General features: G+C 38.3%; 1 protein-coding gene across 1 annotated transcript; it reads left to right on the forward strand.

Annotated features, from left to right (window-relative positions):
• The first annotated feature begins 202 nt into the window (after positions 1-202).
• Positions 203-18,117, forward strand: LOC134206066 (uncharacterized). The gene is made up of 8 exons (XM_062681746.1): positions 203-563; positions 8,590-8,747; positions 10,800-11,057; positions 14,817-15,065; positions 15,526-15,789; positions 17,314-17,373; positions 17,462-17,872; positions 17,938-18,117. The coding sequence occupies exons 1-8, from the start codon at positions 340-342 to the stop codon at positions 18,057-18,059; spliced, it is 1,746 nt and encodes a 581-aa protein (XP_062537730.1). The 5' UTR covers positions 203-339; the 3' UTR covers positions 18,060-18,117.
• The last annotated feature ends 1,848 nt before the right edge of the window (positions 18,118-19,965 follow it).

Consider the following 19,965-nt stretch of genomic DNA (forward strand, 5'->3'; position numbering starts at 1 on the left):
GTAGAAAATAAGCATGAAGAATTTTTAATAAGGCTTGTGCGTCGGGATTTATTAAAAAAAAAAGTATAATGGTGGAAATGTTGGGCACGGCAAAAACGAATTGTGTTCATAGAATGCTAAGCATCAACGTATTGAAGTTATATCTAGAGTAATGTTGCGTATAGTGGATGTTCACTAACTGGAATATTTTTAGCTGGGGCGCTATTCCACGGGGGCTTGTTAATTGGGGTGCGACCATTTACTAGCTTGGGGTGCAGTCGTGCTCCAATTAGCAAAAGATCACTGTATTACTGATTGTTATCCGTATGTAATTGTGCATATATCTACGGAATTACAGCAATGCAGCAGAGCAACAGCAGCAAAATTGGGTCGTCCGGTCAGCTTCCGGTCAAATCAACGGCCACCACTAGCACGATTCCGTTTCCGGAAAAACCCTGTTCAGGTACCGGGCAGACAGATTGCCACGGTCAGAATCGTCAGAATAGGTGCCGGGCCGGGATACCTAACAGTCGTGGTGTTGGTGATGAACGGTGCATGACCACGGATAAAGACACCGAGAACTGGTATGTAAAAAATAATGTATTCTCTTATAATTTACTAATATGGAACATTCGGTAACATCAATTTAAACATTCTAACATTATCTTATTCAAATACGAGGGGTGCGACACATCTAGATTTTGCCCATTTTAACGATATCAAAACACATCTTCATAAAATCTTCTTTAACGTTCTATCATTTTTTATCTGTGACATCTCCATCAATCTTCTCGTATCTTTTATCATCCTCTCGCATCTTTGCACACCGCTTGGCATCATCATTGTTGAAAGCGTCCTTTTGCATGAGTGTCGTCACAGCCAGTTATTCAAGTTAATTCAGGTATATTAAAATTATTCATGTATTTTTAAAACCATTTCAGTGGTTCAGCTTTTGATTTCTTTCTCCGTCCAACATCCAGTGAGAATAGGATTACAAAAACATACTACGGACTGCAATTTGTATTTTGAAACCGTAAATTATGTAGGTACTCCGGATTTAATTTTGTCTGTAGTTTAAAATATGTTTAGAAATATTTTGAATTAATACAACATTAGGTATAATATTTTTTTCATTTCAAGAGATTATTTATAATACAATTAAATCAATTCTAATTTAGGCCCAAACTATTTCATTGTTTACAGACTACAATTTGGCCCTAATAGTTCTTTTGTAAGCATTTACTCAATCATAAAGGCAATCTTGTCTCTACCCCATGCCGACAAATTTCCTAAGTTTACTTTTATCGCCTTATTGCCTTTCAACCTCATCGAATTTTTACTGTGGGTAGACTATTAGTCATGTAAAAGCATTCGTGGATATCAATTTAGACATAAAATCTTAAATTAAGTAATAACGAAATTATAAGAAAAGTCGAGTTACAACCTAACCAACCTCTAATCAATATTCAAAGGATTATTTAGGTTAAAATAAGGCATATTTCAGTTTCATCACCCTTTTCCATTATAGTGCATCTTCCTTCGTATTAATAATGTAAATATGATGCTTGTAAATGTCACAATCGTTGTTGGCGGTCTTGCTATTTTTGGTTGCTTTGCAGGCTATATGGCTGTATGTATATTGGAACACAGGTAGAATTTCTTCGTGAATGACTGAACGGCATTTAGACCTTCGTCCTTTCGCTGATACAATAGTGGTTGTTTTATTTTTTAACAATTTTCGAATCGTCTAACAGTTCCACACAATTTCGATGACGAACTAATCAAGTGTGTACCTTGGGCTACTTTCTTTTATGCCACCAGAGCATTAACGGTAGAAGTTTCCGCAAGGTCCTTCCAACGGTTCCTGGAATTCTGAAAATAATTAAAAAGTTTTATTAATACTGTATTAGGAAATCTAATAAAAATAATAATGATGAAGCAGAGATGCATTCTGAATAGAACATGAGCCAAGAGCGTGCCTTGGTACTCTTTGGAGGCTTTGCTAACTATGGAGGCTGAAAAACGTTCAATTAAGTAGTGATCCGTATTATGTTCTAACAAAGTGTTTCCTGTGCTCATTACATTTCAAAATTACTGCCCCAATTTTCCGATTCAATCGATTCTGAAATTAGTGGGACAAATTGACGCGAGTTTGATTGTTTCATCAAAGGTAACATGGGACAGTGATGCGTAGAACGGCAGATAATAAGTAGCGAGAAATGTGTAGCATTCCGACGCTTGAATATGTTTTTCTAGGATACGAGTTGCTACCTATGTTAGGTTAGTGCTCTTGAACAGTGTTCAGTATGTTGTGAACACGCATTCTCGTGTTCAAAATGCATCTCTGTGATAAAGGCTGAAACACGATTTAATCTATTATTGTCGGGATTCTAAACATCACCCTTATAACCTACTCGTAATACGCGGTTAATGACATATTGAACTTGGGATGAACTAGGTCTGTAATAAACAAGAATGTTTATCTTATAGTTGCCATACGAACTCCATTGAATAACCTTATGAAATTTTCCTAAGTTGGTTTCATGAAATTCTTACCATATTAATATATTATCCATATTTTTTCTTCGTAGTATGTATTTATTAAGACAAAGTTGATTAAATTTCATGTTTTAAATATTGCATTTATTCATCAATAGTTCTTGGTCGTTTGTTTTTGATTTTTTTGTTACATTCATTGCCTCATTTATAGTGTTATCCCTAGAAGTTTTCTTGTTACACCTCGACTTATAAGTTCTGTTCACTTAATTTCAGTTCTCTCAATGGGATGAAATGCCTCTTCGACAAAACAGCACCATTCATGTTGTCGGTTTCAATTAATAATTTAGAATCAATTAGGAAATAATTACAAATTTTACATTCACACTAAATTTGAAATCGTTATACACGGATGAGTAAATTATTCTAAAATCTCTATAAGAATTGTTTTTTGTTTCGCTAATTTTACCTACGCCTTATTACTTTATAATTTAGATAGTATAAAATTTTGGCATTGTGTTCTCGTTTATGAGCAAATCCCTTCTCGATATAAATTTATAATAACTCATTTTTCATTCAGCCTGATACGCCTTCTAGAGAGCCTCCGGGAAATAGGAATGGGGGAGGTTCCTTCATCAGTGCTGCCACCTGGAAAAGTTTAGAGAAAAAGTTGAACCATGGAAATTTGACATGGCATGGTATAGAAAATGAGAATTAAAATGTCTCTAGAACGTTAAAGATTTTTTTTTTATCAAACAATTTTAAGTTTGTGGGGTTAGAAATTCAGCAATCTTAATCATTAACTGCTTATGCGAAAAAAATATAAAAATCGAGATATCATGTCTATTTTGTGTGCTTTTAAAATTCTAACCCCGTAAAGCAAGATTTTGTTGAGAAACGTCCTTAATTTTTGTTTTATAACAAAAATATACTTCATTTCCTATACCACAACGTGTGAAATTTCAATGGTTCTATAGCAAACGTGGTGTTAGATTCCTCATCTTGTTGTTGACGAGCACGCAGTAGTCGAAAGCGGAAACGAAGTCACAGTAAAAGTTTTCGGAGATTCAGTGGTTGCTTCCGCTGGGCAGTTTTGACGTGACGTTCTAATAATTTAGCATTCTTTTTAATGCCCTGATCGCCAATAATACTGACAATCTCAGCCAAAGAATGCATCGCGAGAGAATAGTAAGAAACATGACGCCGACAGCCAAAACGTGGTCGACGGCGGTTTTATCCGGGAATTTCAACAAAACTTTCGGCGCACGTTGTCCTTTGGCTCCGGAACGGAATACCTGTATTTCTTTCTTCACCAGGTAAATGTTGCATACCTGACTTTTACCGAAGCATCTGCATACAGCGTCAAGCTTCGCTGCAGCACTAATCCAAGTTGAGTTGCTGCTTCTACCTTGCCACCTTTATATTGCTACTAATACCCAGAATGGTGGATTTGACTTGCCGCACAAGCCGGGAGCTTTACAGATCTTTTGTTTTATTCGAGAGCTCCATCGTGAGATGATTTGATTAAATTGTTTTAATATCGTTTAAACAACACTGGTGGTGGTTGTTGCTCCTGTTCCATAGCGCTAATAACGTGAGTTTTATTATGATCCAACTTATCATGCAGTTTCCTTTTTTTTGCACTTGCACAACGGCATCCGAGTCCTGTGGATTTCCTTCCGTTGCATAGCCCGAAAGCCTTCGTTTTCCCATCTTTTCTTTGCTTCAACTAATGCTTCTCTGACGCCTCGGTCACTTATATCCTGAGCCAACCCGAGAGCAAGAAAGTCTGCTTCTTTGGAATTGTACAAGAAGTTGCTTGGCTCTGATGGGACACATTAAATTCATGTACCCACTTAAAAACAATCAAAAGATTCTTCATGTGCAATTGAGCATCAGTCGGTGTCATTTTATCGAATTACACTTGGAACTGATCATGGGTGATGAATGACATCACAAATGCTACCTACTCCAGTCGGCAGAGGCATAAATTAATATTGCTAGCCCCAGCGATAAACATACATCTCAACTCCTTTTCGATACGACTCGGGTGATTAGTAGGAACCAGATGCTTGATGGCAGACAGTTTACGCTCCTCCTTCTGGAGTCGGCATTTCAGTGTTCCAAGGAAAAGCGATGGATGTTAAAGGAATTGTCGATTTTGGAAAACACAAATCGCTGATATTCAGGTTATGCGCCCCTGTGCCGCTCCTAATCTACTTCGTATTCTTGATAGTATGGCCATGGTCATGGACCTGCTGCGAAAGATGGGCATGTCAAAGATGGCAGATAGCGTATTCCATACACGATTCTATTCCTCCTAGCCTTTCTGAACAATAGACTGACCACATCATCCACCCATAGTTCTGACGATGCAACCGAGTATGTAGACGTGATGTAGATCGTAGCTTGTCGAATGGCTTTTCTATAATTCTTGAGCACAACGGAGTCGCAATAACTTTTTAGCTAATACATACTCCATGATCGGTCTCCATCTTTCTCAGGACGATTCTTGAACACCGTGTTCTATCGAGATAGTAGATTATAGGAGGGCTCATTCTATCCCCCGACTAAATTGATGATGGTCTTGAGAGTGCAGAGAGAAAATGGAATCCAACACTTTTGGATATTCTACGATGAGATTTTCGAAAATGACTACGGCCATCACCTTTTTCTCTTAACAGGTTTTCATAACAGCAATACAGCCTGAAATTAGAAGAAAGAAGAAGTTAGCATTAGAAAATCCACAATTCAATAAAATTGAATCAGACTCACTATCTGTCTTGTTCAGTTGGTTCGTTCATAGCATGACTATGTCATCCGTGGTTTGCTTGGATGTGTACAGATATCGTAGAGTAATTATTTATTCCTCCAAGTGCGTTTTGATTTTGGTCACCCCACACAATTTTCCAGGAATGGTTGTCATCATTGCACCAACTTTGTCGGATCGAAACGTCGTGTCCATCCAACTGCTCATAAATTCGCCTATCCAGCGCCATTCGGTGATTTCATGTTTTAGAAAGTGCGGCAAAATTTACTCTAGATGTACTGCGCCTCCGCAGCGTTATTCCGTGGAGTGTTCCGCGACATTCAATGTAGACTGAAATGCAGAAATTCCTCTTCCATCGACTGGTACTCTACGATCAACATCAACATTACTTCTCTCGTAATAATTTGGATACGCTTCCAGGACGATGCCGTAATCTTTCGTCTTTCTTCGACCAATTCGTTCTCAATCATTCCACCATCGAAACCAAATACGGTAAAATGATATCGGTGTGCAGCGCATTCCAGAACTTTACACACGGCTTCCAGGAGAGGCAAAAGCAAAAGATTTGCGAGAGTGACGTAATCACTGCGGTCGGAGGATTGAGTTTCACAGCAATCTCGCGAGCTTTTTTGGTGATTTGTAGAAGCGCTGCCGTCTGACGGTTTTCCACCTGGAACAAAAAATCAAATAAGAAAAAAGACAACCTTGATTGGTATGTAATTTCCGTTTCAAAAATAGAATTTAATTTTCTTTAAACAAGCTGAAAACGGTGATCGTTTGTTAGATTTATTATGAACACATAGTATAAACACATCGTTCATAGCTTAATAATTTAATTTAAATCTCTTACTGCTTTTAAACTAAAACAAGTAAGTACATAAGCTTACTCTATAGGTACTGGTCCGGATGAGTGGTTTTCAGCCGACTACAATTGCTATGAGGTAAGCGCCGAGGTTCCCAAGCCAGTGCTCGCAACTGATCCAATTTGGTGGAATAGCATGGTGGTGAAAATGTTCCATGGACCCGGACGAGGAACCGGAAGGTGGCATTCAACTCTCTATCACCTCCCATCCGAATTTTAACCAAATTGATCGGAACTTGGTTTTTGGTATGGCTTTTGCGATTGTAGTAGGTACTTTTTGAAAATTACAGTCAAACCTCCATGAGTCGATGTTCTATGACTCGATATCGACTCATGGAAGCAAATTTTGCTATGTTGAAAAATATTTTCTGGGTTACTGTGATGGTCCCTTCAAACAGCTTCCCAGGGATTTTCTATTCCACATCTCGATATTTCCATTAGTCGATGGTCCCTTCAATATCGACTCATGGAGGTTTGACTGTATTTGAATCAAATGCAAATTCCGAGACTACCGAAATGAAAAAACAAGAACAACCAAGCACGTTTTTCTTTCATATGAACACTTGTTGTTTCATAAGTTTTGCCTTATGATGTTTGTTCATAAGGAAACATATTGGGATTCATAAGGCATATGTATGTTATCATTACTTATGTTATCATTGCTTTCTGCAGTATAGTTTCACGTCTAGTAGTTTGGTAACTGTTGTTACACGTAAAAAAAATTAATGTTATTTATTATTAATATTTCTAATACCTTTTTGCCAAAGCAGGCGCCTAATGATATGTATAAGAAAAAACTTATACATCGCATTAGTCACATACATTCCGAAACTTATACTTTTCATTAACTTATGAATGTTATTAGCTTTTTGGTATGGGATCATTCATTAGGTGGCATAATAAAGAGTATAAGTATTTTCGAATGGTTTTTCGCCAAAACATATAAGGTTATTTTTTTACGTGTAGTTTATATTTCCCAAACGTTAGAATGGTATCAGGTTCTTCATTATTGACATAGTATGGATCTCTAATTAAAGCTTGAGATTTCAGCGTATTCAATTCTACTTATTTTCTTGAAACGACGGTGTAGATATTATAATACTTAGAAGGACTAGTCTATGTTGAATACTGGTAAATCTAAGTATTACGTAGTGGCAGCTATACACGAACATCGAATGCTTTTGGAATAATTAAAACGTTGAGTGTAGGGTTTCTTGGGGATGACATTCAATAGATCGACCCCAGTGTAATTCAAGCATTTAGTAAAGTCATTCAATCCATTGAAGTCTAATTATTTATGTATTCCTATTTTATGTACCACACCAAATCAATTAACAAACTAATTTCACTCCAAAATCGAACTTTTTATGAACTTTCTATGAATTATTTTAACCGGCAAGAGCGACTGAGATAGACGAAACCGAACGGAGAATACTCGCGGAGAAACGGCTTATGGGTAGAAGTGTAATAATACTTATAGGGTTTCGAAGCTGTTATAAAAAGTTGTGTTACTCGTTTGGTGATTCGTGTTGATTCGTCGCTTTTGACTAGACAAATTTAGATTTGTAAACAAGTACTTAAGGTCACTCCTGACGGAATCCAAGTTTCAAAGTGCTCGCGTTTTCGGGGGCACACCACTCGATACGGAAGCAACGCACAACTGTTATTTTTGTTGATTTAGTTTTGCTGCGTCGCAGCATGCGTAAACAAATAAAAATGACAGTTGTGCGTTGCTTCCGTATCGAGTGGTGTGCCCCCGAAAACGCGAGCACTTTGAAAGTAGGATTCCGTTAGGGGTGACCTTAAACATCAATAAAGACACAAATGGATATGCAACATATCATCAAACAGTTTGCTTTTAAACTTTATTTGACAAAAAAAAACTACTTCGAAATGATCCTACGAGCCGTTCAAATGAGTCGGCTCATTCAAGTGAATGTTTCGCTCTGAGCCGCTCGGTTAAATGAACCATTTTGCCCATCTTTGAACCATGATGCATAGTTCCATGAACCATGAACCATCTGCCTATCAAAAACTTTGCCTAACCGTCGCATACTGAATGTGATATTTTCTTGCTCTGAAAGCAGCTTCTGAGAAACCACCATCCAACCGTTCAAGTCCTTGACCTCTACCGACTATCACGCAGCAGACATTGCGTTGTGCCGTCTACCTCAACTTAAATTATTTCCGGAAGAATTCAACATTCGCTCTGGAGAACGTCTCCCATCATCGAAATAATTGAAATCGAAGGTCGAAAAAGAAGGCATCATCCGTGTCGACTCGAAAACGTCTATGAAGCAGTACCATCAATAGAGGTAATAAACCATAGAATATCGAAGAATATCGCTGTTCTCCTCGTGAGGTTGTGTAATATGTTTGAGGACGAGAACAAAAGGAACCGCAGCGACAATCTTCATCTATGTTTTATTACCTCTATTGTACCATCGTACAGTCATTTATGATAAATAATTTTCTATTTCAGCATGTATAATTACGAATTTTTGAACGCAGAACATGAAGAAGAAAACATGGAGCCAAAGCGAAAAAAGGGAAAAACGACGAAACCAATAGTGGTTGACTCTGCTACTTTAAACAAAATGCGGCTTACGTATGAGAGCATCAGACAAAAAAATGATTCAGGTATGTCGTGTAATTGATATCGCTAACACTAGTCGACAGTAAAATTGTATTCGTGCAGTATTTGAAGTTCACGACCTTTGAAATCGATTGCTGACTGGAAATAGCTGAATGATTGGGAAAATTCCGAGATTATTTGGTCTCAAAATAGGGGCGTTCGACGCTTCCTTGACGTCGAAGTCGCCTCGTCTCTTTTCAGCAACCTAGAGGAACAATTGATTTCAATTGCAGAACAAAGTGGAGAACGTAGAACATCTGTAATGGACTTATTTTAATAGTGAAGCATTCGCAATGGCTCAAGGAACTCACATATTAATTATTTATTTAGCTTGAGGCTGGGAGGGGGGGTGTGGCTTGCGGTATATAACAGTCGTCTCCAAGCCACTCAGAGTCTTCAGAGGATCCGGTTTCCCATCTGTTCGATCCATCTTTCTCGCTGTGCACCTCTCCTTCTTGTGCCCGTCGGATCGTTATCGAGAACCATTTTCACCGGGTTATTGTCCGACATTCTAACTACGTGCCCGGCCCACCACAATCTTCCAGTAATTCCAGTAATTCATTCGCCTTATATACGTTACGTTCGCCATCTGCACCCCCCATAAATGGTACGGTTTCCTTTCGAAAACTTCAAGTACGCGAGCATCGTCCAGGTCTCGTGTTTGTTACGGCGGCGAACTCCATTCAATCGGAGCGTTTTTCGGAGTCCACAGTACGTAAGGATTCCGCCACGATGCGTCTCTGAAATTGTCTGCTGGTATCGTTATCGTGAGCCCAATACACAAAGTTTTTTAAATTAAACTTCATCGAGAGTGTTACCAGTGACCTTTAGTATTACATCATATGCGAAGATTCCTGCTTACTACTTACTACCTACTACTTACGGCCCTTACGGAACCCATACTGGTTGCTTGATAGGCCACCAGCACACTATGTATAGGCGGACAATTAATTCAGGATCACCCTCTCTAGCAAATTACCAGTCATGTCTAGTAGGCAAAATGTTCTGTATGTCGAAGGGTCCCCCGGTGGTTTCCCGAGCTCAGGCAATAGCACCTACCTCTGCTTCGTTGGCTTCGTTGGAGGCAGCTATTAAAAATATATGGCTTGGCAAGAATCGCATGTTTAAGGACCAGGTTCGGAATTCCATCCGGACCAGGAGCCTAGTTTTGCAGCGACGATTAACTGACTCGTACGGTGTAGCGGGCCAGTACGATGAGTCATGTTTCGGAAACAACCCATCAACGATCCTGGCTAACATCTCCGGGGACTTTTCAGAAGGTGTGCTGGTCCTAGTCATCACTATCCTGTATGCATCCCCCACGGAGTGTCATTGCCATCCTGCACAGCTATTCAAAGCAGGCTCTTAATCTAATCAAAGCTCTGCTCGTTGTCTGAAACATTCGGCGCCTATCAGGCCTTTCTTTCTCGGTTCTAGCACTTGAGAATACATAGGTACAGCTATTTAGATGTGTTAGCAGATATGTTGGAATTGGCCCAACAGGTTTAGTTAGTCATAATAAATTGATGCACCACTGCATAAATGTACCATGCGTCGCCGTATGCTCTTTAGCTTACAAGATCATACAGTTTTCTAATATCCCTAAAAATACCCCTGCGGACATAAACATATCATATTGTCGAAATAAGTCGGTATTTTAACTTCTATAAACATAAAACATGCAAGTGACTTCAACGCCAAGGAAGCGACGAGCCCCACTATTTAGTGACCAAATAATTTCGGTATTTTCCCTATCAATCTGCTATCGCCAGTAAGTCTCAGTATTTTTGAGGCGTAAACTACAAATGCGGTATATGAGCATCAAAATGTACGTTTTTTCGATTTTCTCTTCAAATATAATAATATCACAAATAATGAAAATATTGACCATCGTGATAATATCATACATTTAATAAATTATTAAATATTAGGTCAAGTGAGTATCTGTAGTTCTTTTGTCTGTTATGTTCTAAGCTAACTAGACCAGACTAATTATGGAAAAACAGATGACTATTATGTTTGTGATAAAAATTTTAAATGACTCTAATGTATTTCAGAATTGCAGCCAAGCAAAATCCCACTGAGCGTTTCCGTTAAGCTGAAACCTTCCTGCGTCGCATATGATTGCCGTGTGAAGGCAGAACAAATGACCACCAGCTCTTCACTTGACCAAACATTACAAACCACAGCAAACACCTCGACCACCTCCGGCATATACAAACCCATGGCTGGTATTTCGGCTAGAGTGGATAATTGCGTCGAACAATTTTTAAGGACGAATACTTCGACTGCCGAACATGTGGCCAGTTTTACGGGTAACTATGTTGTATATCACATTAACAAACAAAAGTGTTGTTTAAGCAACAGAATGAAACAGTTCCGAAATTTTAAACAGGTTTATTATTACCATCGTTAAAGTTTCCTGAAATTATACATTTTTATCAGTTATTTTATAATTCAATTGTGGCATACTCAACTCACGTTTTATAATTTCTTTGCTATTGTTTTAACCCGGAAAAGAATGTCTGAGGCGCTTTGTAATGGTATACCTGTACAGAACATTTTCATATTTCACGCAATTAACGCACAATTCAAATTGTTTAAAAATTTATTAATTTAAAATTATGTTTAAAATTAATCAAATTAGAAATTAGGAATTAATTAGAGCAATAATATAAAATTCAATAATAATTGATGTCGTAGCCCGTGACTACAGTGTAGCTTAACCTAGGATTTTGTTCTGCAAAACACAATTCACATATAAAATTTAGTGCATTCAAATAGGATAATTATATGAGTTTTAACTTACTACTCGAATGGGGAAACAAATTAAGCTTTTAGCCTAGGTATAATAAATTCTTTCAATTGGATAAATTTGTAATTATATCAACTAGAGAACGTGAACATTCTCTCGCATTTAGCACTTATCATCAGTCCTATTGTTCTGCCTCGTCTTGTCAGTTGAGTTTTCAGTTTGGAGTTTGGATGTCACTACAGATGTCAGTGTCTATAAACCGGCACGCTATAATCGAGGTGCGATTATGTGTGAGGGGCGGTCGCCACACAAAAGTATGCAAGCCACTGCACTGCCCCCACTAGCATAACAGTCCTATTTGATTTTAATCACTTTTGAGTAAACGCAATAAATAGTGTTCGTTTAAAATGTACTACCAGAAATCATAATGAAAATTGCGATTTTTTATGTTTCATCAAATTTTATTATGACTCATCAATTTAGAGGTCGTTGAGCGTTTCTTTACAAAGCCATGTTGGTCAACGTCGGTTATGTGCTGGATCGTCAGGTACAGTAAAGCCAACACCATGCTCTCAAAAACGGTTGGAAGACAATTTAGAATGGATATCCCTCGGTAATTTTGAACATCATGAACGTTTCCAAATTTATGGATAGGTGTAATTAACGCATCTTTCCATCTTGAGGGGAAATAACTTTCTGCAAACGAGCGTCAATTCCAGTTCGAGACAGCACCACGATCGGTCGTGCTTTTCAAGTTTTCTTTCCATCGCCCGTTTTATCGTGTTTGCCTCGTCGCGTTGCCGTTCTTCTCTCCTGGTCTCGTTATGGAAGATTCAGTGGCTGACTCGGTCGCTGGCATGGTGACGAAACGCACCACACATGGAGGCGTGGGAAACCCCTTCCAAAAACATTCTGTCAAGCAACGTGTTCTCGTCGTTGCCACTTGACGTCGTGGAAATCCTCGAAGTCCACAAATATGAGTATTACACTCATGACCACCCCGGCACGAAGCCGGCCAATTATCAAGGCCAGAATGGTGGACCACAGAAATAACGATTTTTCGAATAAGATCCGCGCTCTCCCAGACTGTACTAAGGCATTCTGGAAAATGACCAAAATACTAAAATCCAAGCCAAATACTAATTTCACTTTAACCCAATTAGACAATAATGGCTCTAAGGATCGATTGTTAACTCCTGCAGAGAAGGTCGCTGAAATAGGTTGTCACTTCGTCAGCTCACATAATCTTGGGCAGAACATCGTCAGTCCACACGAAGCAGCCGTCAACGAGCATGCTAACAACATCTATTTGATTCCCAACGACTGTTCGGAGGAGTTGGAGATCTTAGCTGGCGAATTGACGGCCTATCTCAAATCATCGAAGAACACGAAGTCCCCAGGCTTCGACAGCATCCTGAATCTCGACCTCAAACATATGAGTGCTCCGTTCTTCGAGCACCTCTCGCTGATCTTCAATCAGTGTCTCAGACTCAGCTACTTCCCATCGACCAGGAAGTCAGCGAAAGTCATCCCCATTTTGTTTTTACAAAGAGAATGCACCTACGCACGACCCAGCATACGTGTTTAGTATTTGCCAAGCTACTACACGGAAGTGTATTGAGTGTGGGACTCGACCAGTCATATCATGACTGGTAATACCCTCTAAACTCACTTGGGCTCCGCCATCGTTTCCCCCAGGAACTGCCTCCCAGCATTACTTCTGGGGGATAGGCAGTACTTAATGTACTCACACACAGGCATTCACACCATTTGAGTCTTACTTGGATGCTCACACTGACGCTCCACTGCCATGCTTCGAGGTGACAATAGCGGTTACCCGCTACGACACTCCTGCCAGAGCATGAGCAGATCAATCACACCACTGCCGAAGCAGGGACACTCCCCATGCACCACATGTGCCCCGCTGACTCGCAGAGGCCATGGGGAGGGATCGTAAAGCCCTTGGACATAGCCCCTGCCGCCCCCACCATCTGGCCGGGTTGAAAACATTACATGAACGCATTGGTGAGTGTAAAGAAAGGTTTAGGGTCCGTTGCTTATCCACGGACCAAACTATGATTAGGGCGCTGGTACTAAATTAGGATATTCTAATTTATAGTGTATATAGAAAAGTTAGGTTATCAAATTGTAGTTTTACGATAAACCAAAAATCAGAGCCTTTAAAAGGTCATCTTGTCTTGTCATCATTACCTTGACATATCAAGGTAATTGCGAATTTTAAAAACCTAGGAAAGAAAAAAAATATTTGTGTATAGATGAAGGGCTTTTAAATGCCAACCACTTACAATGTATAAAAACATATTAAAATTTAAGTAAGCAAGCAAGCGATTTTATTTTTTTTTATATCTTTATTAGTGTGTTTTTTTTTAGTTAAATCTAAGTTCAACACAAAAAGCAGCGTCGTAGATAAAGCTAGCAATTTTTGATGAACGATGATGTAAGCTTATCCGATCCAGGTCCCGTAGATCCATCAACATCTAGTAGTTTTCTGCTTACGTTTCAATCATACAAAATCGTTTAACGATAATCTAACGAATAATGAATAACTCAGCAAAGTTTCAACAAGATCCGTTGAATTTTCAATGTATAAGAGTTTTTTGAAGGTGTAGATGCGATTTTAAACTTCAATGGCTATTAACTCCATATGCAAAAAAAACCGTATGTGACTGATATGCGAGTGGGGGTAGTAGTCTTTCTCCAAAAGTGTTCGTGATATCTTTGCCACAACTGAAATAATTGTTAGGCCCGATGCCCACGTAGCGTCTTTTCAACGCTGCGTGTACACTGTACACGGCGTTAAAAGGACGCATGTGTGCATCGGGAAAAAGCGGTAACGCAGCGTCGCCGCACCGATGCACACCTGCGTTTTTTCAACGCCACGTGCACGCAGCGTTGAAAAAACGCTACGTGGACATCGGCCTTTAATCATCCCAATTTTAATATGTACAGCTTTTGAGCCCGATGCCCACGAAGCGTCTTTTCAACGCAACGTGATCGCAGCGTTTAAATAACGCGTGTGCATCGGCGTGGCGACGCTGCGTTATCGCTTTTTCCCGATGCACACCTGCGTCTTTTTAACGCCGTGTTCACGCAGAGTTGAATTGACGCTACGTGGACATTGAACCTTACACTTCTAAAATGGCTTTGAAATTGAAACTTAATTTACAATTAATTTCCTGATAGGGAAAATGATCTTGTGTCAACTGGCACCCTTAGCTAGCTTGACCAAACTAATTATGGAAAACAGATGACTATTATGTTTGTGATAAAAATATTAAATGACTCTAATGTATTTCAGAACTGCAGCCGAGCAAAATCCCACTGAGCGCTTCCGTAAAGCTGAAACCTTCCTGCGTCGCATCGGATTCCCGTGTGAAGACAGAACAAATGACCACCAGCTCTTCACTTGACCAAACACTACAAACCACAACAAACACCTCGATCGCCGCCGGAATATACGAACCTTTGGCTGGTTTTTCGGCTAGAGTGGATAATTGCGTAGAACAACTTTTAAGGACGAATACTTCGACTGCCCAACCTGTGTCCAGTTTTCGGGTAACTATGTTGTATATAGGGCTTCGACTAATTGACATACATTTTTTTATAGACTTTTGAATTATACTAAACTTCTTTGTCACTTTTCAACTAAAAGCTTTATTACCAATTGTTACCAGAAGAATCATGATGTCAAAGATCACAGATTTTATTTTTCACTGGGAGTATGCGACGTTTCCTTTCAAAATATCTTTTATTGAGTGATAAAGCTCGTAGTCTGAATAAGCTATTAGAAGCCTAATGCAGTCCAACAGTTAACTGCTCTAAATACAAAATCTGAGACAAGAAATCGAAATTGCTACAAAATATCACGTGTCATTCTATTATTTGAATGATATTTCGGATTTCACGTTCCAGATTCCGATTTACAGCAATGATTCGTTATACATCGTTATAAGCATTTAAGCAAACAAATTACTGTTATGTGTGTGACTCAGTTTTATATATTTCAGAGCTACATCCAAGCAAAATTCCTCTGGGTGTTTCCGTAAAACTGAAACCTTACTCTGCTACATCTAATCGTCGCGTGGAGACAGAAAAATCAAACGCCAGATCTTCAGTTGATAAAGCAAAATCACTTGTAAAAACGACAAATAACTCGATCACCGCCAGCTTATACGAACTCAAAGCCGGGGTTTTGGATGATATTGGTGATCGCGAAGAAAAATGTTTATGGACGGATAGTTCGACCAGCGAACCTGAGGCCAGTTTTTCGGGTAACTATGTCTAATGGGTCTTCGGACAACTATAACTATGTAACTATTAAAGACGTCTATTGTTCATTAGGTCATCACATTATTACAATAACAGTCAAATTACTTCGAAATACTTAAATATATGTGCTGTAAGATTTAAGAGCCCCGCACACAGGATACGTTTGCGATGCGTTTGACACATTTCCCATGGGAAAACTGTCAAACGCAACGCAAACGTATCCTATGTGCGGGGCTCTTTAGCGTACACCAAATATGTTGCTATGTAACATCTTCGTATAATCATGAATAATGCATCTGAATGTTGTTTTCCCATGACAAGGATTATGATAACGCACAAACGCTACACTATAATCCATTGTTTTGAAATGATCTAGTGCTGATAACTGTTATAGTCAATACGGCATGCGAAAGAGAAAAAATAGGCAGCAACATTTCAAAAGGGCGTAACTGCTTTTGTAAACAAATGCTTCTTACGTCGCTTGTGGGCTCATTTCAACACCACTGATGGAAGCATCGAATACTCTTCTTTCATTAAATGACGCTGGATTGCGTGGGTAGGCACAAATTAGCTCACCAGCGACGTGAGAAGCTCTTGTTTACAAAAGCAGTTACGCCCTTTTGAAATGTTGGTGCCGAAATATCAATTGCTGCATTTAAAAACAGATGGGGTAATTTGTTCTACCATTAATAACATCTTCCTATAATCGTAACATTCTCAAAAGAGACTTTTTTTTTCTGTAGTTTCTCATTGTTATCAGCTGAAAGATCAGAAACATGTCAATTTCCGCTTTCATTGTTTTAAATTTTACATATTAATTAATTATTTTAGAGCGTGTTAGGGGAAATGCTACAAGGTTAAAAGACTATTATTCTTCCATTGACTTCCACTATTAACTTTTTATGAATTAACAGATGCGTATTTCGTTTTCTACTTGAAAACTTCTTGAAAAAGATTTTACCGAGCTGCAGAAATAAAAACTAATGCTAAGTTCAGACAAGGTAAGTGAATTGAACAAGTCGCTTGAATTGAACGCAACTCACCTGCTCTGTCAAAACGTAGCATAAGTGTGTACTGTTAGGCCGGAACAAATATAAATTTCTTCTTTTGTCCTACTGGTCTTTGGATAACGAAGGAGGTGGTACATAAAAATAAATCGTTAAATTGATAAAATCGTAAAACTCTTCAGTTTTCTTAAAGAATTTTCTGGAAAAGTTCAATATTTTATTAATTTTTTCAATAAAATTTTGAATTCCCCTTCAAATAATAAAATAAACCCACAAAAAATCGAGGGGGGTGGAGTCAGAAGAAGAGAATAATATTTGTTCATTGATAAAAATTCAAGGATCAATAATCCTGCGGATAACAATTCAATAATCAATAATCCTAAGTTGTAGCGGCCACCGACATAGTTTATTAAATATATTGTACGCTCAATTCTTAGAGCTATACTGGTATACCGTATATTATTATATATTATAATATAGATTTATGATTAAATATAACATAACTTTTCTTTATTTAAGGTCAACAAAAATCTTGCACAGTTTCCAGTTTTGATTTCATGGAGAAATTGAACAATATCAGTGAGTACAACTATTATAATATGATAAAACAACCCCTATAAAACTAATTTGAACGTAATATCTACATTTTGTTTTAACCAATTTACAGCAACACATTTGCAGACCATGGAGGTAAACATTGGTAGGAAACTAGATGCGGTAAACTCGAACGGCCAAACAATAAAGAGAATATTAGGAACGCTTAACGAGGAAATAAAAGGTATTAAGAAAAACCTCCCGAATGACGTCGACCCAGTTAAGATATGTTTTCCAATTACAAATGATGATACATTAATGGAACTTGATGTCGGTTTAAGAGAAGAAAATCGCGAAAAGGAACTGAGGCAGCTGTTCTTGCGTCAAGGGCGGCAGAGTATGTACGATTTTATGAGGGCGAATGTTGACAATATTTTTCGTAACACGAGCCGTTACACATATAGCGGCAAAGCGGCAGTCAACAGCCGCCATCATGACGATGTAAAAAATGCGAGTAACCTTAACATAGTTCGCATTTTACTGGGTGAGTAAATTTGCTCTCTCTTCTCTTGGACATTTTTCTAATGGTCTGATTTCCCGCTATTCCAGACGTAGCTATGGAGCTGTTCAAAGAATCGAGGGACAGCTGTATTCAAACGTTCAAGAAAGCGTTGCAGAATTTTAACGCTGCTAGGCACATGCAGGAAGTGCGCCACAAGCCGAACGAATGAATGGAAATCATCTCGAACCATCGATCACACGTTTCAAACAGAGAAATAAAAATAACAATTGTTGCACAAAGCGTGTTATTTTTTATTGCCTAGAAGTCAAACCGATAACCCAACACGGATCTCTATAATATATGTGGACTTTGATGTCAAGCTACTCTATATCAAGTGATATAGCTCACAGTTTTTTTTCTTCCTAAACAATGGAGTCAACAGACATCCTGGGTTGTCCAGGAAGTGCGGGATTAGGGATCACCTCCAGCAGCAAACGAGGGAGGCAGGACTACATCCTCGACCCGCTAAACCGTTTCCATTGCCGCCAAGCCCATAGTCCCTTCGGTACAACCAGAAAGTAATGCTTCAAAGGGGGGCCTTCATAGTGTGGAAGGAACATTGCCTTCCAGACTACGATCTATATCACTTGATATAGAGTAGCTTGGCATCAAAGTTCGCAAATCTAATTTTCACTGCAAATAATTCGTATGATGTCTCATGTCAAGATCCTCTATATCAAGTAGCTATATCACCAATCTGAACGTGGTCTTAGTCTAGACCAACATTTGAAAAGGGCGTAACAGCCAAAATTTATTCCTTCTGATTCCTCGTCTACATATAAAGCTATATATGTAGACGAAGAATCAGAAGGAATTAATTTTGGCTGTTACGCCCTTTTCAAATGTTGGTCTAGTAGTGGTCTGAACCTTTCTGAACGTGGTCTAAACAAATGCACAACGCTGACATAGACACAACTATCATAGGCTGGATACTTAGTGGAATAATTCTATGTAGACTAATATTCTGGGTAGTAGAGAGTTAGTTAAAATAAAAGGAATACATATTGCTCTTCCTAAGAGTATCGTTGAGGTTTCCAAGCACTGCCTTGTCTATTCGTCTGATGAGAATAATTAGGAACATCACAATGCATTGTGAGCCTAATTTGATGCAGGACATTTTGGGTTGAAAAATGCGTTCGAATGTTTCAATGTTTAGCTTAAAAGGGAAAGCTTACCCATAATGCTTAACTATTTGTAGGTAGCGGTGAAAGATTCTCACAAAAGTCATTTTGCGTAAAAAAAATATTATTCGATCCTTGGAACTGTGGCTAAGAAAACGAAAAATTGACGCTTTATGTGTATAACTTCCATATATTTTAATCGGGTACGTTGGTTCCTCATCAATAATTTGTTTTAATAATAATTTTTAATAATAATAATAATTTTTATGTCATATATGCCAAGAAGGAGAGCAAATAATACTATCTAGCTTGATTCTTGGAGCTATCAGCTATTGAAAGTGAATTTAGATTCTGGGGCCCCATAAAAGATATAAAAGGATTCCGATGAAAAAACTAAAAATATCATTTAATGGAGGCACTCTAGATGCTCAGTATTTGACTTAAATGAAGTACATATCAAAAGCATCATAACAGATTACCAGTATCTTCTATTCAATATAATTTTAGTTTATATGAAGTACCTATATGAACAGGAAGTGGCTCTACATTGAAAAATTCTTGTTTTAAGTCATTATTTCACTAACCCACAGGTACCTAATAAGAGCCTTTTCTGAAAGCATTCATATAATCTGTTACTAATAAATGTCTGGAAAAAATCATCTTCTCGAATATTTGTTTTCCAACTTCTGCTAGATACAATATGCGGTTACAGCTAGTACTGTCCTTAAGATTACGATCTTTATCACAAAATAAAGTATAATTTGATATGCAACAATAAAACGTAGTATACATCATCCCCATTGAAAATTGACATCAAGTATCATATGACATAGCCCGTACATAGTTTATATTGGATATAGAAGTTTCTTCAAGTACCGTAAAATGGGACGCAATGGACCGAATAGAAACTCCCTAAACTTAACAATACTTTAACTAAATTGTAAGCATATATAA

The sequence above is a fragment of the Armigeres subalbatus genome, chromosome 1 (assembly GCF_024139115.2).
Source record: "Armigeres subalbatus isolate Guangzhou_Male chromosome 1, GZ_Asu_2, whole genome shotgun sequence".
NCBI lineage: Eukaryota > Metazoa > Arthropoda > Insecta > Diptera > Culicidae > Armigeres > Armigeres subalbatus.